Here is a 24,038-nt window from a genome sequence, read left to right on the forward strand (position 1 = left end):
TTTACCTGTATACACAGCCTGGTCATTATCGCTGGTTGTGTTGACGCAGTGTCCAGAAAAGTATCCATCAACTTTCAGGACATACACCAGAGAAGCCCAGCCGTAGGCCATCCCTGAGAAGAACAAACTCTCTCCAAGTCCTGACAGGAGGGTTAAATAGAAGTGCAGTCTGTGTCTTTCTTGGAATGCAAACATGTTGTCAGTGCCTCTGCTCCTGCAGCTGAGTGAGGTGGGGTGATGGTAACCGCAGGATCCCAGAGGTTACTTGGAAATGAACAGATGTTATAGATTAATGTATGACGGAGCCCAGTCCACACACAATGACCTTTGTATGTATTCTCTAAAATGTGTGTACTGTGGGAACGGTTCATCATTACATCAGAAAGCACATCAACACAGCCTTTGTGTTATCTGCCCCTTTTGATCACACACACACACACACACACACACACACACACACACACACACACACACACACACAAACACACACACACACACACATGCGCACACACACACACGCGCACACACACACACACACACACACACACACACACACACACACACACACACACACACACACACACACACACAAACAAACAAACACACAGAGGCAATTCTATGTAACAATTCACACTTCTCTGATACATCATCTGAAAGAATTCAACATTACAAAGGAAGTCTGTACAACTTGCAGTATTGCCACCATCTAATCTTTAAAAGACTTACCCGTCCCACTGCTCGCTGTTGGAAGACTGATTGCTCTCTATCCCAAATTTTGCCACACCTTCCAATTCTGCTCATCAGCTGGCGTACTTTGAACTGAGATCTCTTGACATAACTACCTCGCATGTGGTGTCAAAAGTGGGAGGGAGAGTTTACCAAGAGTTACAGCCTGAAAGTCTGGATTATGCAAGGTTGTTCAGTTATGCTTATGACCTATAAACTGTCATGAGCAACAAGATGCATTACGGGGCTACATCAGGACAGAAAACTGTCCAAGCAGAATTACTTCCACACTTATTCAGATGATAAAAGTGTCCTGAAACTCAGTTAAGAGTAGGTAGACTGCGTCCGGACAACAACAGAACAGATACTTCAAAATGGGAGACAAATTCAAAACCATAAGCCAGTCACACTGACTTTGTCACAGTGGCCTAAACAACAACAATTACTTATTTCTTTCCATTAATAATGACTGATTAGGATTATATTTCTGCTAAATGATGCCCAAGAAGTCTTCTACCTACTGTTACAGTGGGGCATAGTTGGATAAATATAATAAAGTCTACCTTGTTATTTTGGAATAATAACCCAAAGTGAGTTCATCAAAATTTGCTCTGAGGATGGCACCAAAGGAGAGGTCCTGTTGTTTTTAATACCAAGAGGATATGCAACTTATATTGCGGCAATTTGATGTGTTTTTTTAGCTTTAAAGTGAACGCCTGTAAGGTACACGCAAATGTTTGATGCATCTGAATTGCGTAACAAGAGTTTCAAGGCAGCACAATTGGGTTTTTTTTTCAATCAAGGTAGAATAAGTTGGGCACCATGTATGGACCATGTGTAACAAGAGTTTCAACGCAGCACAATAGTTTTTTTTCGACAAGGTAATTTAGTTGTGTCACACAGGGTGGAATGTCTCAATAGCCTTCGGTACTTATTAGCCTGTTTTTCAGCCCCCTGACGTGAGATGACAAGCATCTTGTCTATGTGTTTCAAAAGGGTACATTTTGGCTTGTTGTGTGGTGGCACTACTTGCACTATAGTATAAGGAGATTTTGGGGGATTTGGCATCTAAAGACATTTTAAATAATTGAGTTGTGAGTTGTGTCACTGTGGATATAAGTAGACCAAAAGAATGACCAAACTAAGGCTGTGAAAAAATCATAAATCAACACGGCTATAATATTACTGTGTTCCCCTGATTCAGACCAGTACTGGGCACTTGAAATGCATCCTCTCATGCATCTATTTATGTATAACCTTATGTACCCCCAAGCATGTTCTTAAAGTAAATGCATACTGTTTATTAGTTGGGGAATGTATGGTTGGTTACCTATGAACACACACTGCTCATTCATCTTGTTGCATTCAGAAACATGAGGTTGAAAGCTCAGTTCTGAGTCATCCAACAATATAAAAGTTCTCAAAAGGCTTCCTGTTAGTGCTCTGAGTGTGTCTTTATAAACTTCAGAAAAACAGTCCAGGTCTGTATTGTCCAGGAAGAGATTAACTTTAGAGTATACCCATAAAAATATCATGACGGGGCTGGATCAGAACAGAAAAGCTATCCAGGCATGATTACTTCCGCACTTATTCAGATGATAAAAGTGTTCTGAAACGTGTCCAAACAGCGTTTGGACACACTGCACAAGAACAATACAGTGAAAAAGGAAATGATGTCATCACAGCGACAAAAATTAACTAACATTATTGCAGAACTAAAAGTCAACACATTGAGAGTGAGATAACATAAGGTGTCAAATAATGAAGTGCATGTGCATCTCAATAAATTAGAATATTGTAGTTAACATCTTCCACCAGTTATTTAAGAAGGTGAAAATGATATATATTCTAGACTCATTACAAAAACACATTGCAAATATACTTAGAGCTTGGGTAAATAACTTCATGCACAATAAATACCTTCAGGAGAGAGGCTACAACTGTCACATCTCCAGTATCAAGACACTCCTGAGCAAGATACAATATAAGAAGAGTCTCACCTGGGCTCAGGAGAAAAATAACTGAACTGTTGCTCAGTGGTCCAAAGTCCTATTTTTAGATGGAGTCAATTTTGCCATCTCACAGAAGATTTGAGAGCACTTCATGCTTCTATCTGCTGACAAGCTTTAGGGAGATGCTGATGTCCTTTTCCTTTAGAACAAATAGCACAACTGGCCTAACCTGATCCCCTTACCACTATCAAAGCAACCTGGGCGACTATATTTATTTTGTATTTTTTGTTTGTAATTTGAAATAGTGTGAACACATTATACATGTCAATTACCAGGTGAAAGATAGACATTTAGCTCACAAGACAAACAAGACAGAGATGGGAAAAAATATCAATTTTATGTAATTAATTATTAGAGTATTACCGTTATTACAGTATGCTCTTATAAACAGTATATAAGAAAGAACATAATAGAAAGAAGGAATACAATAGGATATAAATATGAATAAAACAAAATAGAATAGTAATAATAAATTACAGAAGCACAGAAAAGTTAGAATTATCTATGTACAAAAGCGCTGGGAATGAAGGTGATAGATACAAGGATCTTAAAGTGTTATTGATATTGCTCAGAGTATAGGTTATTGTTCAGTGATCAGAGGGAGGAGTTGTACAGTCTGATGGCCACAGGTACTGATTTCCTGTGGCATTCTGTGGTGCATTTAGGAGGAATGAGTCTCTCACTGAATGTGCTCCATCAAAAATAAGACAAAAAACAGCCTTGAAATAATTTGTTTTACATGTCAAGAATATAAAAAGATTCATATTCAGATTAAGATTCAGATTCAGATTCAGATTCAGAATACTGTATTGGTCCCAGAAGGGCAATTCAGTTTTACAGTCAACCCTTTCCATAGTATAAAATATATAGTAAAGGAAATAAATATCATGTCCTGACATCAGCAACTACCACAACCAGTGACCACACAGCAGAGCGGGATGCTTGGTAGTTCATGATTTATTCTGCCTTTTGTGCATTTAGCAGCCTTATGGCAGAAGGAATAAAATAATTTGCATAGCGGTTTGTTTGAAAATTCACTGCCAAGTATGTGTTCCAGTTGGGTCAAAATTCGGTTCGCTTTCTGGACCACCCGCACTGTCCAAAGGAGTCCAAAGCTGGACTCCAGTGATTTTGGAGCACAGCCTGATGAAGTCATTCAGACATTTCTTGTCTTTCACAGAAAGACAACCAAACCAGCATATAAAGGAATACGTTGGGAGACTTTCAATGATGCTTTGATAAAAGGAACATAAAATATTTTTGCTGACACCGAAAGACTTCAGTTTCCCCAGCAAGTAGATCCTCTGGTTTGCCCGCTTAACAATGCTGTCAGTATTTTCACTGAATTTCAGGTTGGAGTCAAACAAGGTGCCCAATACCATTGCACTATTTGTATCTCTTCGCCATGGATAGTGCTAGTTGTGGGGTCAACACTAGTTTTTCTAAAATCTATGATCATTTCCTTGGTTATTGACGTGTTTAGGTTGAGGAAACTATCATCACACCATTAAACAAATTCAGGGAGGGCACAGCCTTGGTTTGATTGGTGGCCCTGGAGAAGAGATGACTGTGTCATTTGAAAATGTAACAATATGGCTGTATTCTTGAGAGGATCTGCAGCTGTCTGTAAGAATAAAAAGCATGGGAGAAAGGACACAGCCCTTGGTAGAGCCTGTGTTTGCAGATATAACAAGAGTCTACTTATCTAAATCAAATTACAAAACAAAACTTTCCACCATATTCTAATTTTGAGCTGTACTTCTATATTTTGTAAGAGCTTTTTTTCATAAAGAAACTTTGAAGTCGCAATCAAACAAAGTCAAAGCTTTGAGTCCCTGGTGTTTGATTGGTTTACTGACCTTGCTCCTAATAGTTTGTTCTGTAGGTAGTATTTTATACACACAAAAAAGAGATGATGTTCCTTTTAAATGGTTCTCAACAAAATACATTACCTTAGTTTGACAAGTAACATCAGAAGTCAATCGAGTTACCACAGATCCCGAATCTCGAGGCATTGCAGTGCAGTCAACCCTGTCCTCCCTCCATCCTCTAAACCACCACTGGTCTCGTCTGTATTCCAAAACCGATTAAGACATCAATGTCACTCAGACACAAGATAACTATTGCAGAACAGAATGCACAATGCTTTGTTACTTAGGTTATAAGAATGGAAATGGCATGTCCCCACTTCCTCTCTGTCAGTCAGTCCAACCAACCCAGAATACATGGTTCAATGAACTGATGAATTCCTGCAACAAAACCCAGAGTCCACAAAACCCAGAGAAAAAAACAAACCCTTGGACTTTATCTATTGTTCTAAAAATCCCGTGACAACTCTTGCATTTGGAAACAAACTCTCGAACTTTTTCATCTACTGTATACCTGCTCTTCTTCGCTGTTTATAACAACAAGATCTGACCATTTGGCTTTGCAGTCACATCTGCTATCCTTCTGTCAAGAAGAAATTTGAAAAAGCTGGTGCTGAATGATTACATCCATCCCAACAGAAATGATCTATGTTTGTGGACAATTCAGAAAGTAAAACAGTCAATTGACAATTGTAAACACACACAGGAACAGGCTCATACACACACAAACCGAATGCCAAACTCACTAAGTTCAACCAAAGTCCAATGTCTCTTTTCAGCCCAGGTCTTGTTGTGGCCTGGCTGTTCAATGCAATACCTGCAAAGGACAAAGTGATAACACATTTGCTTTCTACCACTAGTGTTTAGTGCTTTCCTCTAGAAAAAATATTTACACTTCTTACAGTAGAGTCCAGAAGTTATAATGCCAGCCAGGGGGAGACCACATACCAGCATCAGACACACAGTCAGATCATATCCACTGTTTGTTCTCCAGAATTATTGTCATGAATGAACTCAGACATCTCTTTCTCTGTCTAGCTAATATCTTTAAATTGTTGTTTGCACACTGTGTTTTGTTACAGTAATGCGTCCAATAGGTACTGTACATTGATTCTCTGATAATCAGTTGTGTTATGTTGCTCAGTATCACAGTTAACTGTGTAATGTGGCACAGCTTCTTCTTCTTCTTAGAGAGAGTTGCAATTCAATTTACACTATTAAGAGCATCATTATTGGATTTTGGTGATGTGATTATGTGTTATTTTCATTCAGCTTTAAATGTACAGTATTGATTACAAAGAAAAAGTAAATTCCTTGCATCATGGTATAGTTGTTAGTTTTAATGAAAATTCTTGAAAACATAGCAAGTGTGCTGATAACAGCAGAACACTGTAGAATTAAGTTACAGCATAGCTCCACTTACTGGTCATTTGTGGTACTAGAAACATAATAAAACAATTTAATGCCCCCTCAGATTGTATATGTCATATAAAGTACAATGTGATGAGCTTAGATCATTTCATTAGATTTGTAGTATCTTAATAAAATATTCTTTGTGGTGCTGTGGATAAATGTAAAAATGAATAATGTTTAGTGGGAGAAGTACAACAATACTTTCCTATGTACATTTTACATTGTTGGCTAAAAAGAAAAAAAGTATGTTATTCTAAATTTAAATATAGGGGAAACTACAGAAGTTTATGTATTTTTGCACTCTACATAAACACAAGGATTCTGAAGTTCATGTTTCATTTTGTCTATTATAATGCGCTTCTACTCAAAAATACATGGTACATGTCTGCACAGGTAGAAAAGTGAAGGGTCAACACTTCCTTATCATATGCCGTGCTTAGACTTATTCAATTTAAAGTTGTCCACAGGATGTACTTCAGTAAATGCCGGTTAGCTAAAACGTTTCCTGATTATGTGAAACCATTGGAGTTACCCACAAGCAGGTTTACTACACTCAATTTTAGAATTTAGGTGTTGTTTTTTTTTTGTATATACTTTTCGAAAGTACTTCAGATCACTATAGCAGGGGTTCCCAAACTTTTCAGCCTGCGAGCCCCAAAGTATATATGCCAAAGACTCGCGACCCCAACTGTCCCTCAAAGTGATGTAATGTGTCTTCATTTAGCCAGTCTGCAGCAAATTACCCTGCCTATATGAGCATGTGTCTCTGTTTCCTGTGCCGTTATGAATTAACCCACTGCTACTGATGCTTTTGATAATCAACTGTTCACCAACCCTAAACTTAGGAGTCATCTGGCAAAAAGAAAGGCTGAAAACTCATTACACTTTCTATTTTCAAGGTTTTATTTAAAGTTCAGCTACTATTTTTGTCGATATTTTTACTATAATGGGTAAAATGTACTATTTTTAGATAGATAAAAGACATCTCTCGACCCCGTTTTTTTCTCTCACGACCCCCTGGGGGGTCTTTGGGAATCCCTGCACTATGCAACCAGGCCCTCTTCTGGTATTTTTGGGAGTTCTGGTCAAACCCAGTGTATATGGTGCGAAGGAAAAATATATCATTGCCTTTACCACCCTTTTGTCACGTCAAAGAATCCTTACTGACTGGAAATCATCAATCCCACCACCTTGGGCTATCTGGTTAAAAGATCTGATGTTTTTCTTGTGACTTGAAAAAAATCAAGTTTATCCTTCAAGGATGGAATGAAGAGTTTTAGCTGAAATGGCAATCTTTTATTTCTTTCTTTAAAAAATGGTCTGTTTTACCCCTGAATGAGACATGCCAAATGGACAAACTTTACTATTCAAATCATCCACATCCTCTCACATGTCTGTCCTACTGTTAATCCTTAATTACTTTACATTATGTGTGTTGTAACATAGAAATGTGTCTTGTTGATCATAAAGGCTACCTGGGTGAGTGGGTTTACTACATTTTGGGTAATATTATGTTTGTTTTATTGTCATATCATTGCCATTCCTCTTTTTTTCCCTACATTTTTGTAAGGTCACCAGGTTTTGCTTTGCCAATTTTTGTTATGCCTGACTGTCCATTTCTGTATGATACACTACAAACAGATAACAATTCAAAAAAAGAAAAAGTGAAGTTACATTCATTTAAAATGTATCATCATTTCTCTATATGAGTAATCATTGTAGTCATAAGTAGTACATTCTAGATTTACTCCTTGAAGCTCTTCTGCTGATGTATTCACAAGTTGGTGCCTTAAGATTGCAATAATCTTAAGCAGGGGTTCCCAGAGTGGGGGTCGCGAGAAGTCTCCCAGATTTTTTTTTTTTTTTAAGTAATCTAAAATTGCATATATTACTCATTGTTGTAAATATACAGTTGTGCTCATAAGTTTACATACCCTGGCAGTATTTGGGATTTTTTGGGCATTTTTCAGAGAATATGAATGATAAGAGAAAAACTTTTGGAACTCAGCCGGGATACGCTCCAGCCCCCAGTGACCCCTAATGGGATAAGCGGTCAAGATAATGGATGGATGATGTAAAGGGTATTGATGTGTTAAAGGTTTCATTTTGGAGCTGAACAGAAGATCAGTTGCGAATGAAAATGATCAGCAACAATTTTGATAATTCACTGTTAAGTAATTCTTTGACCAAAGATACCCAGTACTCATTTGTTTCAGTAACATAAATGTGAAGATTAAATAACAGAACTAAGTAAGACTTAGGTAGAAAATTAACAAAATCAGCAATGTGCATCATATGTTTCACAGTCCCATTGAAATAAAAACAAGTTCAGCTCAGTTGAATTGATGAACCTGCTCTGTAACCTGATCTGTGACCACATGAGGGCAATCTTGGAACTTTCTAATTTTACAGGGTATGTCTGTCACGAAAACTTAATGTGAGGCCTCTGGAGGTTGAGAAAATGTCATCCTTGATCCTTCAGAAGCAAATGAGAGACGGTTAGCTCAGTTTATTGAGCTGTAAATTGAGCCGTCTCAATCTTTGGTTGTTTTTTATATATTTTTTCTTAAGAATCTCCCTTTTTTTGTTGTCTGCTGGTTCACAATACAAGACACAAGCAGTCTGAATAGTAGTCCATAAAATATGTCCTAATATAGTTGTTGTGAAACAGAGAGATCCTCTTTCTTTTTACAGCTGGCAGATCAGATTCTCTGTGAAAAAAAAAAAAAGGCTGACGACATTTGAGCTTCATCTCCTGGAGATGTTCTTTACCTGCTTGTAAAACAAATAGCTTTTACAATCGCATCACTCAACATGGCTACTCTAGAGGTTTTAATACTTTCCATTGGACATTTAAATCCTTTACTAATACTGATCCTTGTATAATTTTATGAGGGAGATATTTAATTGTTTTGTTCAGTGTGTTTATTCTTCTATTTGCCTATAAGTATTATTTTATATTTTATGTTACTCTTAAGTAGGCCTTTAATTTGTCGATTTTTGTTTGTTTCTGCCTTTGTCGCCTATTTGTCTGGTTACAAGCTACTTTCAAACTATTGCCCCTAGTTGGATTGCGATTTGAATTGAATTGACAAGTTCATATAGCTTTAATCATACTGTTTCAAATATGTATGATTAACACATAGGTTGATATATGACAACTATTGAAGAGGATTAGGGCAACTGAAAAAAAAAAACGAAGGGCCAATATATATTTTTTATTATTATTGTTAAAAAGTCAGAATTCTGAGATTAAAGTCAGAAATCTGAGATTAAAGTCAGAAATCTGAGAAAAAGTCCGAATTCTGAGATTAAAGCCAGAATTCTGAGATTAAAGTCCAAATTCTGAGAAAAAAGTCAGAATTCTCAGGAAAAGTCAGAAATTTGAGATTTAAGCCAGAAAGTAAATTCACAGAAAAAAGTCAGAATTCCGAGATTAAAGTCAGAATTCTGTGACAAAGTCAGAATTCTGACTTATTTCTCAGAATAATAACAATACTACAAAAAATTTGACCTTTATTATTTTTTCGGTGGAAAAGTCAGAATCCTGTTTTCTGGAAACATATGTAACAATGTCAATAAATATAAAACAAGCAAGCAGACAGTCAGAGGCAGACAGAAAATAATCTTTATTCAATGTGGTTGCTCTGGTGTAACTGAAGTGAAAGAGAAATATAGTCGCTGGTAAAAGATAAATAATGCCTTCATGCGTTTGAAAACGCCCCCGTATTATTCAGCTATGCTCTCCTCGTATGCTGCTCGCCCCCTCCTCTTCCCCCCAGCGGAGAGGAAGAGCAGAGACAAGTGAACAACAAGCCAGGGCAAGGAAGATAGGAAATTGCATAGGTGGGTGTTTTCTCTTTCTTCATTGTGAGTACTCTCTCCCTGCGGTGGACAGTGTACTTGTCCAGCTGTGTTTTGTGGACCACACTGAGTTGTTGCTTTGTGTCTGTTCATCCCTGCTCTCTCCTTGTTAAACGATCTGCTGCGGGCTGAGCTTTGGATCGTGTCGGCGCAGCAGCAGTCGGCTAGGCTAGGCCCTGAAACCGCCTCACAAACACTTATGGACTTTTAGAGACACGCGTAACAGTTTGGAGAACCGGTAATGCTCTGCCTTTTTGTATCATTTCATCACTGTAGCTGGTTTGGAGTAGTTCCAGGTGTGCGGATGAGTGTGGGGAACTTGCCTTCAGTAGACGCAGCGTTAGCAAGCTAGCTACCAGTGCACGAGCTAACTTCGCTAGCATTACTTCATTCGTCGGCTTGATGATTTACTTGCTCAGATCAGGACTTGGGGGAAGTTTTATGAAACAAATATATACAATTAAAGCTTTTTGCTATTGGGACCTATACAACCATCACTCTGGTGTGGGGTTAATTGACAAACACTATAGTGTGTTACACAGGTCGACTTGTTTGTTGGTGACTTGGTGTGTATAACGTTTTAACATCACATCCTTATTTTCGGATCTCTTCCTTTTCACCGTCAAAGCTGCAATGTTCGACCACAGTTGTGCGACACTTTTCTGGAACTGAAGGCTTGAAGAGGACAGGTGAGGTTACACGGAAGTAGCTGGTTCGCCCCCCGCGTCCGTGCTAGTCTGAAGTTAAGAGCCAAAGTCCAGTCTCGGTTTACTCATCTATTATATTATACAGTGTACCTGCGACACCCACTCTCTGCGGACACTGGATCTGCGTGATGCTGTTCAGGTGACTGGCCTTGCATGGTGTGTGTCTTTTTTGGCAGATCGACTTTTGTTCATTTTTTCTGTGTTGAAAGTCTAGAGTAAAAACACACAGGGTTTAATGTTGCAGCAGCTGTCTATTGATGTGGTCTGCAAGGTAAGAGGAGGGAGACAGGGCTGGTGGAGCTGCAGCTACATAAGCTAAAACCTGTTATGTGGGTCTGGTTTGTGTGGGGTGTGGTAAGGTGGCAGGCGTGTTTGTTTCTTCATTATTCAGTCCCCTTGTGTGAAGGCTTGCAACTACAGACACCTTCTCACCTTACAGGTGTTTAGTATGAATTGATGCTGGATTACTGTGAGAAAGAAGACTTGTAGTGGATCACTTCTGGAGTGAGCTTTCTATTTACAATCTGTTATGGGCCTCTAAAGCTTCAAGCAAAATCTATCCCATAAAAACACAGAAACCAGCCTGAGTAATGTTTGATGATGTGTGTAAAATTACTGTGAGTTACTAGTTTGAGTGGATGCAGTCAGCTGATTGGGGAGTTTCAGTGCAGCATGGACATGCTTGTCATATTCCCTAAATACCCTGCAGGCATGTCTGCTTTGACCTGCTGAAACAGAGATGGAAATGATTGTGAACAAGCTGGGGCATGCTGTCTGTGAGATATGTTCTCTCCCTAAGATGTGAAGAAGAACTAAGTTGGACATTTCTTCTGCTGCCCAGATTTGACTCCTCGCCATGTTGTCTGTTGGGGCTTCAGTTTTGCTGCTCAGCCAGTTGTTTTAGCCAGGGCTATCATTTGAGAGCCTCAGTAATGACGGGCTTTCAGAGCGCACCACGGGTGTGTCCCTTTGACACACAGAAGCTGGGGTTTCTTACATTTGCTCCTCCCAGTCAGCTTACCCTCTCTCTCTCTGTCTCTCCCCCTCTCTTTTTATATCCCTGTGCTTCCAACAGTTACACCTGCGGTCTGTGTTTTTATTTGAATAGTGAGCATGTCAACTCCCTCTCCATGTAGGGGAGGACGCGTGAGCTGGTAGAAACGGAGTGAAATCAAAGTGCAGGTTCCAAAAGCTGTCTTAACTGTTGCACATTAACCTCGTAGTGCTGGTGCTTCATTTCACGGAAGTGTTGTTTGCCATTTTGCACTTTTATGGTGCTCACTGCGGCGAGTAAGCCACCTTCCTCGTTAAGTGGTTGAAACAGTGTTATTGAATTCACTTTACCAAATGCTGAATGTTGCTTTTTTTCTTGCTTTACCACTTTTAGAGCTTGATCGATAAGCCTGATATATGTCCTTGTTTATCTTTTGTATGTTCACAGAATATTCCTGAATTGTTCGACTGAAATTTTATAATTGCTATAACATTATTTACTGAAGTTGCATTGAAAATAATGACAGAGTCTTTGTCTATGTTTAGAGTTTATATTGAAGGTAAACAGCTGTATGAGAAAGAAGAATCATCTTGTAACAGGCACATGGCTAATATGATGAAAATATGACATTATTTTTCACTGAAATTTATTTTGAACCGTTTACTTTGATTTTTCAGAGCTGGATGCACAATTTCTAAATTACTTACCAACTATATAATTAATAAAGAAAATAAATACATAAAAAAGAAATAAATAAACATACATATATATATTAAAAAATAATAAAATAATAATAAAATAATAAAAATAATACAACCTAATGACAGATATTATCAGCAGAGGTCAGGGCTCGCCGTACAACCACGCTCTATGTCGAGCTCAGCTACGTCTAAAAAAGTCCATCTTCAGTTGTAGATTTGCAGTCATCTGTTCCGTTGTGTAGACCTGCTTTAGTCTCTGTTTCCACTGAGCAGTTGTTGGTGGCTTTGTGTCCTTCCAGTTAATAGTTATCATATTTTTGGCTATCAACAAAAGTATCTGCATTATGTACCTCTGATCTCTGTCATATAAACCTTTGGGTAAAACTCCCAACAAAAATATCAGGGGACAAGTCAAATATTATCAGTTTTTTACAGTCTGAAATTTGTTTTAAAAAGTATTAATTCACCAGGAGTATTGAGTTTTTATTGTAAATTTATGTGCACAGTGTATCCTATTTTATCACCTCCATGTGTTTGCTCATCAGAGTATTTTTTCAAAGCTGGTTGTTGGTAAACTGATGTACCAGTGTATTTATATGAAAAAATATCATGGTACTCACTGTACTGTTTTATAAATACAGGAAGCCTCTTTAGGTTTAGATAGCTTTGATAGCTAATGGTATGTTATTGCCAGGCAGGCAGCAGCAGTTTTAGCCACAAAATGCCCAACATTTGCTGGTTTTAGCTTCTCAAAGCCATGATTGGTTGCCTTAATTAATTTGTATCATTGTAGATCTGATGTTTTCAACTGTTTGTTGTGCAGAACAGGTCATCTATGCTTGAGGGAAATATGAATGTCATTTTTTTATTTATCAGTTACCATGAAAACTTTGTATGAGATAATTTTAATACATTTTTGGCTGTGTCTTCTATACGGGTGCTATCAATTTACCAGTTTGAAATCTAGAAATTGAGGGATTACATTGTGTTTTAGTATTTTATGCTGATAAAGACGCAAGTGACTGCTCCAAAGCACCAAGCATGCTGGGTACATAGTGAGGTGTACAAGTCTTGTAAGGATGGGCAATGATTTACGAATCTTCAAATATTTGTTCACATTGTAAAAATAGATGAGTTACTTTGAATATTTTCTCATTTTAAAAGTTCAATTTTTCATTGTTTTCCCCGATGCCTGGTTGTAATACGGTATTCCCACCAGAAGGTTGTACCTTGTACCAGGCTGTAAACATGTTTATTTCTGCTGCAAAGATCGTCTTTTCCCCATTCATGTGTATGTGACTTCCGGTACTTCCGGAGCCAGCCTCAAGCTGATCCTTGATGAACTGCAGCTTTTAACACCTCCGCATTGACTCATATTTTTGGACCGGAGGTTGCCGCTTGGGTGGCACAGAACTGGGGAAGTTTAATACGACTGACCTCAATGCGCATTGAAGCAGCATCACAGCATGAGAATTTTCGCAAGCTACCGCTGAGTCCACTATTGAACGTAAGAACAATCCTTTACATTACTGGTGAGCAGGCTGAGTTATTATCTGAGGGGCTCAGTGTTAGCTTGGTCCCTACCTGCAGCAGGTGTGCTTTATTAACCAGCTCTCCCCGCCTCCATGCCTATGCTCCATGCATGTCTCATCTTCATTGATGAATTTTACCCCCAGGGTGTGCGTTAGTGACAGAGACACAACCGGGGGACGTCTGTTTAATATTTGCTGTTTGCCGCTTTTGCCACTCTCACGGTAAAAAGCTCCGCATCTAAAGCTTGATTTAATCCAGTTTGGTGATACATCAGACACATTAAGTAAGTTTGAATCAACTCCTTGTTATCAAAGATACAGATGCATTTCAGAGTGCCGTGAACTGACTGTCCAGCGCCTCTGTCACTGCGAGGTGCATTTTATATTGTGTCCATGGCATTTTTATTTGAATCAAGAGAATCAAAATATCTTCATAGTGGTCACATTAAGAATGTTTTTAGAGTTACCAGCGCTGATGATGTAGTACACAAAGGGTATTTGTAGCCCGATAGAAGTGGGCTGAATAGATCTGCCCCATTGATCGGCCATCTGTCACAATATCCAATATAACTTTTTGAGTCAGTACCTGACCAACACAAGATATCACGATTACATCGGTGCATCCCTAGGTGCAACCTCTATTCCAGATTTTACAATAATATGCCGTTATTTCAGAAATAAAGTAGAGAGTAACGTCAGATTATAATATCAACACCTGTAGCTCTCATTAGAGCTGGGCCATATTGAAAATGTTATCCAATATAATATTTCATATCAGTCGATATTAATAATTTCCATGATAACATTTTATAATTAAATTTTTTTTTTATCAAACATTTGTTACTTAACACGATAATTATTGCCCAGCCCTAATCTGATGTCGTCATCACTTAACTGTAATGTTGCTTTATCCAGAAGACAGCCACAGTTTGATCTATATATTGTGCCAACACTAACCATAGTTAGTTTTACTGACATGAAATGGTTTGGTCTTTTGCTCCTTTCCTGCACCGAGTTACTGTTTCCTCCCTCACTGAGAACAGTCGGTTGGTGTCCTGTATAGTAGACAGCTGGCCTTGCACGGGTCCTGAAAAGTCTGGAGTGAGTGTGAGTGGGTGTGTGTTCATCTGCACACTACTCTACCACAGCATTGGAATCATGGGGGCAGGAGACTAGTTCATGGTTTCAGGTCAGGATGGCAAAGGCAGTAGTAGTTGGACGTGGGCCAGGGTTAACACGCAAAACACACACATATATATGCACACACATACACGCACACACACACACACACACACACACACACACACACACACACACACACACACACACACACACACACACACACACACACACACACACACACACAGTGGCCAAATCTCTGTGTGACCATTCAAATGAGGCTGAGTCAGCGAAGCACTTGGCCAAGCCACAACAGCATTTTACCATAGCTTCACCTCAATTTTTTGTGGGTGTGGGTGTGGGTATGTGTGCAGACTGGAGCAGAATGAATGTTGGCCTTCCACAGCCACCAGTGACTAAGTGGCTGAAATAGCAATGATAGCATATGAAAATGAGGGAATACTCTGCAGACACAATACTCAGTGCGAGCTGGGTGATAGACAAACAAACTGGCTGTGTGTGCTTCAGAGTCTGATATTGTGTGTGTTTCTTCAATAGACTTGTGTGGCTAAGTGTGCTAAGTGGCTTAGCACTGTAAATCCAAGGCTAGCCCATTAGCAGATAGATTTAGCGCTGCTGCTAATGGCCTTACAATAGATTAACAGCTAATGCTTGGGCTTTAAGTGGCTAAAACCATTTTAAAACTCTCACAAGCAATTGCTCACTGCCACAAGAATGCTAGTGGTGGGACTGGAACTGCTTTAGGGTCTGTGTGGGTCTGTGTGTGCGTTGCATTGAGGCACAGGGGACCGCCTCTCCCTACGCTCTCAAAAAGGTGTCGACGTTTTGACAGAGCTACAAACGACAAACGGCGGCATGTTGACTTGTCTGATGTATGATGTCAGTTTTGCATTGCTAAGTTGAAATCCTGGTCCCTAATGTAAAGCTTGACAGCTGCTATAGGCTCCCTTTAAGAGACAAACATTTATTTGTACCTTGGTGACACACTTTCTTTTCGTTGTTTGGATCCGTCAGTTTTAATTTTGATGCACTCTTAGCTTCGGTTACATATACCCACTTGAAATCGCTTCAAACCATCTTTCCATCTGAGCCTATCATCAACTGCAGAAGCACATTATCAGCGTGTGGTCCAAAGCCCTGATTGGATCAGAGAAAGTACCGACTCTTTCTTTCCAGGAATGAAGGATTTGGTTGGGAGAAGGCTGGTGTGAGTGACAGATGAGAGCAGCACAGTAAAAGAGTGAAGGGCTCCCTTATTAGGCGCCAGCTGAGACAGGATGTGACATGCACAATCTCCCTGTGGAATGTATAACAATAGTGGTGCGTGTGTTTTTGTGAGGCTCGTGTGTATTTGCTTCCACAAATGTATGTTTTTCTTTCCCCACATAGATGGAAAAAAACAAGGCGGCATTAACTTCACCAAAACTCACCACGGATCTGTTTGAGTGTTCAAGGATAAAACCAACGTCATGCACACTCATTTGCCATCTTTATTTAGTCTCTGACCCTCGTATAACCACTCGACCTCATGCAGATGTGCTTTCACACACGGCTGGCAAAAGTGCACACTCAAACCCGATACAGGAGCCTTTGTTCGCTCAGACAGTCCAGTGTACGCTGACACAGAGCAGATTCGAACTGCATGAGTCAGTGTACTTTGATGTAGAAAATGTTTTTTGCCTGGCTTTGGAGATGAGCCACACTCGTGTCATCCAGTTATTAGACAGACATGGTTCAAGGAATCTTCCCTAGATTCCTCATTCCTGTCTCACCAGCTTCCCTGTGGGGGAAGTCAGTGAAAAAGGGCTTTGTCATTGTCCTGATATGAATTCAGGAGTGATCATTGTGTATTTCTATGTGTTGGTTATTTAGATTTACCTCAAGGTGGGGTGTGTTTTAAGGTTGAACTATTATCCAAAGTCATTGTTTTCAGTGAAATAGCAAACAGCCTTTCTTCCTCCTCCTGTGTCTCTCAGAATTATAATTCCCTGAAAACCTCTTCCTCTTTGCTCCTTTTGTAAATCATTGGCATTTTTCACTGTTCTTTGATTTTCAGCTGTTAATTTGAAATGCACCTTCCACAATGCTACCTTGAAAGCTCTGGATGTTCTGAAGTGTAGTGAATGATTTCCTTGTTGTCTAAACCTCAATCTTAATTCTATCTAACAAACTAATCTATTGGTATGGAGGCACTCAGAATACACGCAAAATTGATCACAATTTATTTCACACAGCCGAACACTTGAATGCTGAGTTTGTGGCATAGACTGTAAATAATGGACAGTCACCCATCTATTTCTGAAGCGCTGTTTTGAAGCCAATAGTTGGCAGGAGCCATATTGGAAATGCTGCACATAACCTAATTTCTGTCAAGCTAGTGTGAGGTGAAGAGGCGGGCTTTGTGCCTCCTCACTAGGGTTGCAAAATTCCGGGAAATTCAAAGATGGAAACTTTCCATAAGAATTAATGGGAATTTATGGGAATTAACAGGAATTAACGGGAATAAACCAGAAATGTACTAAATTGAAGGTTGGCTCTTAATAGGGAACTTAAATATAGTTGGGGAAAATATATTTTAGCATAGTCCTGACTAAAACAACCAGATTTCATGCAAGTAAAGTTGAATATCTATGCTATTCCTCAATCACCTGCACATAGCACACTGCTTACTACAGGGCTATTTAGACCACGCCCCCTACATGCACTGTGCATTCCGCCATGCTCCATCAAATGCACATGATGATGATTTCTATTTTGGATGGATGTCTGCTTATAACAAAACAAATATTTATGCTTTGATATGATACCTTTCCATTAAATTACCCCCAATTCCCAGTTAATTCCCATAAATTCCCACAATTCCCATGGAAAGTTTCCAATTTGGAATATTCCCAACCCTACTCCTCACCAACAGCTACAGTGTTCCTGCCTGTCAATCAAGTCAGTCATGCCCTTATTTGGGCAAAACTTGTAATCTTAATATCTACTGAACTGTCGTGTTATAGAAAAATTCAACTCTGTACAGTGTGTGCAGAGAGAGAAATTAGCTCTTCAAACTGAAGCCATTTTTTGAAACCAGGCTGTAAACGTGTATTATTGCTGTAAAGATCGTCTTCCTTGAATGGGTGTGTTTTCGGTTTCCTGTGTTACTGCAGTCAACCTCAAGCGAGATAGACTGCAGTTTATAACGCTTCCGCATGGGCTTCATATTTTTGGTCTGCGGGGTAAACATGTCAAATGTAGCTAGCGTTATCAAGCTAGCACCACCAGCCTTTAACATAAACATACCTGTGTGGCTAATCTGCTCTGGTTCAGTGGTTGTATGAGTGTTTCAAAAGCACAGCCTACATACAACTTTATCTCCATATTTTTTAGATCGAGGTACTGCCAAACCGGCCCAACTATGAGATTCCATCTGTCATCTGTGCTTGTTTACATCAGGGTAGTAGAGCATTAAAGCATAATGGCATTCCCCACTTACGGAAGCTACAGCCTTGGCTCGTGTCAGGTGGTTGTGCAGTTAGAAAAATGTTAATAATTCACTGAACTGACTAGAAATTCTGGTGTTTGTTGACTAAACGCATTCATCCCTAGTCTAGTGTCAAGATAGTTAAATTATCCAAGAAACATTCAACTTAAGATGTTAGGGAGAAAAGCGTGCAGAAGTACTATTAGTTTGATCGTCTGAAATCACTGGAGTTTGATGTGTAGAAGAGTTGGAGGTATTACAATTTCAGGATATGATAACACATCAATAACAAATCCCTAGTATGAAATGTATTGTGATGTTTAAAAAAGAGGCAATTGAAGACATGGGGGAAAAAGGCCATTTATTCTTACTCTAGCTCCAGTGTTTACTAACCTTCTGAATCCTTCGTTGTTGACCACAGAAAAGGGCCATTGGTCTTTGGCGGTAAATTCAGCGATAAATCATGTAATCATTGTGCTGTTATTGGGAAATGAGGCTGTAAACACTTCCTTTAGTCTTCTGACCTGGCTGGATTTTGTTCTTAACATCGCCTCAACTGTTTTTACGATGCCGAATTGCTAAGTGGCTTCTTACATTACTCAGATTCCTGATGTGTAGGTCACTGCAGTCTGGCAGTATCTGCATATTCTCTGTGTTTGTCCGTCACCTTTTCTCCTCCTCTCATTTCTTGAAACCAAAATGCTTCCACAGGAGCAGCCGGAGCATCCACATTTTAAAAATCTCCCCTCTTTTCTCCTGCCCATGTCTGCCATTTTGACCAAACTCGATCTGAGGTAGCGAGCGCAGTGCAAAGAATGATGGGCATGCCTGGGATGATGGTCTCTGTAGTTCCCACTTCGCTCTGCTCTGCTCCAGCACTGTTTAAACAAAAATACGCTTATGTACTCTGTGTGGAAGATCAACAGTTTCTCACCCTCCCAGGTCCATGATGGTGTGGAGACACTTTTGTTCTTGGGATCACTGATGCTAATGACACTGTTACATCTCTGGTGTCTCACAGTAAAAAGTTGAGCTCATACTTCAGAGAGAATTGGAAACTAGTTTTCAAGAGTCACAGGAACACCAAACGTGTACACATTGCTGAAAATACAAAAATAGCTGCATGGGTGCAATTAAGGCTGGGTGATAATTCTGACCTGGGGGGGGGGGGATGTAAACTAATGTGCTTTAAATGCTAGTTGCCAACCAACATTAGACAGAAAAAGAAGATGGCATTGAACAGCCAATCATGTCGCAGGGTAAGAGGTAGGCAGGCTTAAAGGTGTTTGGAACAGAATGTAAACACATCTGAAACGAGCAACAGCGACACTGAGTAAAGCTCAAAACCTACCAGCTCAAAGCAGAGTCGTTAGTCTAACACTGTGCTGACTACCTTAACTATTAACTTAATACACTTCATTAAATATACTTTCAGGATGTGTGTTAAGGAAGAGCATGGAGACAACTTCTGCTGTGCATCTCATACACGTTTAATGTCCACTGCACTATGGGAAACAACATCACTCCGTCTGTAACCCTTAGTATAAACTGATACACAGTATACAATTTGATATATCTTTGTTTTAAATTTAAATGAAATCATGCAAATTACCTTAACCTGAGAAAAATAAGAATCCACAAACTAAAACTTAACAAAAATGTCACCACAAAAGACCTGCTTCCTGTTAGCATCGTCAGAAATGGGGTCTCAAGAAGTTAATCAGAAAACTAAATCCAGATACAAGCAAACACATTGTCTGGTTTCTTCCTCAGGACCAAAAATCTGCCTTTGAATTTAAATGAAATTGATTTGATATTTATCGTGATAATTATCAACTTTGACTGAAATGAAAAATGTTATCGTGATATCATCTTTTTCAATATCGCCCAGCTCTAGGTGCAATAATACAACTGTTTTATTTTATTACATGAAACTGAACCAGTTATAGTGATTGATACCTGTGATGATATCCTTCATCACTGAGCAGAGTTATGCAGCCTTAATACTCATACTCACTTATTACTGTAAGATATCATCCTAATTTAGAACAGCGTCTTATTGAATGTAAAATGTGATTCATATCACACATGACAGCAGTGAAAGGAGAGAGAGAACATAGACTCTGAGATGTTGAAGTTTAAAATAGTGAAAAAGAAATGGCAAATAAGTGCAAAGACATACAAAGACATTAGATTGTGTATGATATAGATAACTAATGTAAAAGAGGAAGATTTTTGGGGCACTGGAAGTAGGGATGGGTACCTTTCACATTTGAACCAATACGGTACTAATGCCCGGTACCTGGGAATCAGTATCGGTACTCAACGGTACCAATTTTCGGTACTTTTGTGTGTTTATGTGGTAATACATTTTAATTTGTTTATAACAAAATCTAAAAAAATGTAAAGTTAACATGTTTATTTCTCAATACATAAAAACAACATCCAACTGTTTGTATATATAAATTTCTTCAACATGAAATGAACAGAAACAGGATTATATAGGTGATTAGATATATTAGCTGACACGTGCTCGTGGCGTCTAATTACTCTTTCGGGAGTTTATCAATGAACACACGTGAATGCATGCGGACGTGAAAAAGTCAGTTCTCCGTCTCTTTATAATAACAGGACACACAACTTACTTGTTGGGCATTCACGCACACAGGAACGGTTATAAACAGGGCAGGTAGTCGGAGCGAGAGAGTCCGTCTCAACCATGGCTTCAACTTAATCATCCTGCAGCTCTGCCTCGCGGTGAGTGCACGCGCCTGTCAGCTGCAGGCTCCGTTTGGCGCGCTCCCGCGCATATGCAGAGAGCAGAGAGCAGAGAGCAGAGAGCAGAGAGCAGAGAGCAGAGAGCAGAGAGCAGAGACATCCACCCGATCAGTCTCAAACTTTATTACAGGGTGAAAGTACGGAAAATCGCCTACTCTTCCACTCCCTCACAGTCACAAGGATGCGTTCAGGTACCGAAACATGGTACCATTTGATTTTACATGAATCGGTACTCAGTGGTACTGACGGCTTTCGGTCGGTACCTATAAAAGTACCAAATTCGGTACCCATCCCTAACTGGAAGGATGCCAGTCAGTGCTTTGGCCTCTGCGCATATGCTGTGTTAAGTGGTTAGTAGCTTTCCACAGCTGAAAAACCAGCCTCATTTGACACAGTGAACAAGCTCTGGGCTTTATCAGTACAGCATGAGGTCTCGGCTTAATCCCAGGGAATGTAATGCATTTCCTTCATATTAGGAAAAGCTTGTTGTAATGTTTTGCTAAACTCTTGTCAAACTGAGCCCTTAGTCTGAAAGCACATTGTCATATCTGGCATGCAAATATCAAAATGTTATATCTTAGAAAGGGTATAAAGTAGAGCTGGGCGATATAAAAAAAAACAACTGTTATCACGATAACATTTTTCAAATAAGTCAATATAGATAATTATCACGATAATTATCCAATCATTATTTCATGGCAGATTATTGAAGAAACCAGATGGTTTGTTAGCTTGTACCGTGCTCTTCCTGTACCCACAATCTGAAAGTATATTTAATGAAATGTATTAGGTTAATAGTTAACGCTGAGTCGACACAATGTTAGACTAACGGCTCTGCTTTGAGCTAGTAGGTTTTGAGTTTTTTTCAGTGTCCATGTCGCTTGTTTCAGCTGTGTTTACATTTCGCTCCAAACATCTTTAAGCCTGCCTACCTCTCACCCTGCGACATGATTGGCTGTTCAGTGCAGTCTTCTTCTCCTGTTTAATGTTCGGCGGCAACAAGTGTTAAAGGCACATTATCAGCCTCTCCCTTTTTAGTGGGTATAATTACAGGTTTCAATATATCAAATTTGTATTTGACATTTGTTATATTTAATTTGAGAAAAATTATATCACAATACTAATCATTATTGATTTCTCGCCCAGCCCTAATATAGAGTATAGTAATCAGAAGAGAAAGCATCGCCAGCTACCTCTGCTCAGGAGAGAACAGCCTCTTAATTCCAAACACCTCCTGCTTTCTAACTTTAGTGTGACCTGATGAAGTGATGCTGTCGCTCAGTAGCACCTCTGAATACTCTCACACTTTCCTGCATCCTCTGAGCAAGGATGTGCTAACAAGCTCGACACACTGCAGCTGAAAACTTGCTGAAATCATCTCCTGTCACAAATCTCACTTTCTATTTTTAACACTGCAAAGCAGAAGGTGAAATGCAATAGAAAAGTGCATCCTGGCTCTCCTAATGCTGGTCCCACCTTTTATTCTAACAGAATAATATTTTTTTCTGTCTGAGTTCTTGAGTTTTTGTGTCCTTTTTTAACACTACTCTTCTTTCTGCTAGCTCTAGTTTGGCCTGTTCTCACGGTGTACCTGCTTCTTCTTCACTCTCGATGTTCTCTCTTTATCATCACTTCCTGCCCCTGCTACTGCCTAACCTTAAAATATCAACTTCATTAGCACTTCAGTGTACGTGTGTTCCCGAATGTGACACTGTGCCACATCCCCCTCCGACTTTATATCTGTATTCCGGGTGATTCAGCACGGCTCTATGTCTCTTCTTTAAGCAAATCTGGGTGTTGGTTGAATCTCTGCTCTCTGGTGTTGACCCTGTCCTGTCCTGTCCTGTCCTGTGCTCTGCTCTCAGCGTGTGAATGGAGCAGTGTGCGAGTACGGCCTCTCTGCTGGCCTCGGTGCGGGAGCAGGAGAGGCAGTTTGAGATGCTGAGCCGAGCTCTGGAGGAGGAGCGGAGGTCATGTGCCGGCACCCTGCCCCGCCCCCTCCCCAACATGCAGGTAACATGGAATGATCCCAGCCCAATCCACCACTTTCAACCCACCTCTGCACTTTTTCCATCATACAATCCCTTGGATTCTCCCTTGATCTGAGGAAGTTCATCCACTGTCGTGTCTACGGTCACCCTCATCCCATCTGTATGGACATGCATGATGGCTGCAAAGCTAAAGCACACTTGGGGAGTGGGTGGGGTGGGTGGATTCCTCCCATGTTAAGGTGAGGTTGGGCTTTTCCGGAGTGCTTGAATTAGCCTTAAAAAAGCTACCAAAAAGTTGATTCAAATTAAGCAACTCAGGCAAACAAAGTTGCTAAAGCGATGTTCGTTTTATATTAAAATTAAAATATCTATGCAGTCGATCATGGTATTGACTTTTTATTAGATTTTGAAATGAATGCGATACGACATGTTTGTCTGCAGCAAACACCAGACATCTCCCACCTAAGTCACACTCTCACTTTTCTAAGATCTTGATCCTTTTAAAGTTTATAACTTAATTGGATGAAGGACTTTAGTCGGCTAGTTAGCTAAAGGTAGCTAAGCAGCTTGGCTTACAGCCCCTTGGAGCTGTCACAAGAACTTCAAAGAGGAACCAATTAGAACCTGGCCGGACATCAGTTCAACTGCAGATCATCTGAGAGACATTGATCTTTGACATCAAACAGCTGTTTGTTGCATTTTATCGCTCTAAATCCCACGGCTCAGTTGTTTTGGCGAGAAGGAGACCCCCTGCTGATGATGTCACTCCTGGTAGAAACTTTGTGAACATTGATCAGAAAGGAATCCCAACCACTAAACAGAACTAATTATGCCAGTGGCCGC

General features: G+C 39.7%; 1 protein-coding gene across 13 annotated transcripts in view; it reads left to right on the top strand.

The window, feature by feature from the left end:
- The first annotated feature begins 9,590 nt into the window (after nucleotides 1-9,590).
- ctnnd1 (catenin (cadherin-associated protein), delta 1) overlaps nucleotides 9,591-24,038 on the top strand; it is a 32,592-nt gene continuing 18,144 nt past the window's right edge. For 2 of the 13 annotated variants that reach the window (XM_034687483.1, XM_034687487.1), the window contains exons 1-2: nucleotides 9,718-9,865; nucleotides 23,070-23,217. In XM_034687483.1, coding sequence (XP_034543374.1) covers nucleotides 23,077-23,217 — 141 coding nt within the window. In that variant the 5' untranslated portion in view covers nucleotides 9,718-9,865; nucleotides 23,070-23,076. Of the gene's footprint in view, nucleotides 9,866-9,891; nucleotides 10,122-10,664; nucleotides 10,730-23,067; nucleotides 23,218-24,038 lie in introns of those variants that run through there. The other 11 variants (XM_034687485.1, XM_034687484.1, XM_034687486.1 and 8 more) reach the window with 11 other exon arrangements.

The sequence above is a fragment of the Notolabrus celidotus genome, chromosome 7 (assembly GCF_009762535.1).
Source record: "Notolabrus celidotus isolate fNotCel1 chromosome 7, fNotCel1.pri, whole genome shotgun sequence".
NCBI lineage: Eukaryota > Metazoa > Chordata > Actinopteri > Labriformes > Labridae > Notolabrus > Notolabrus celidotus.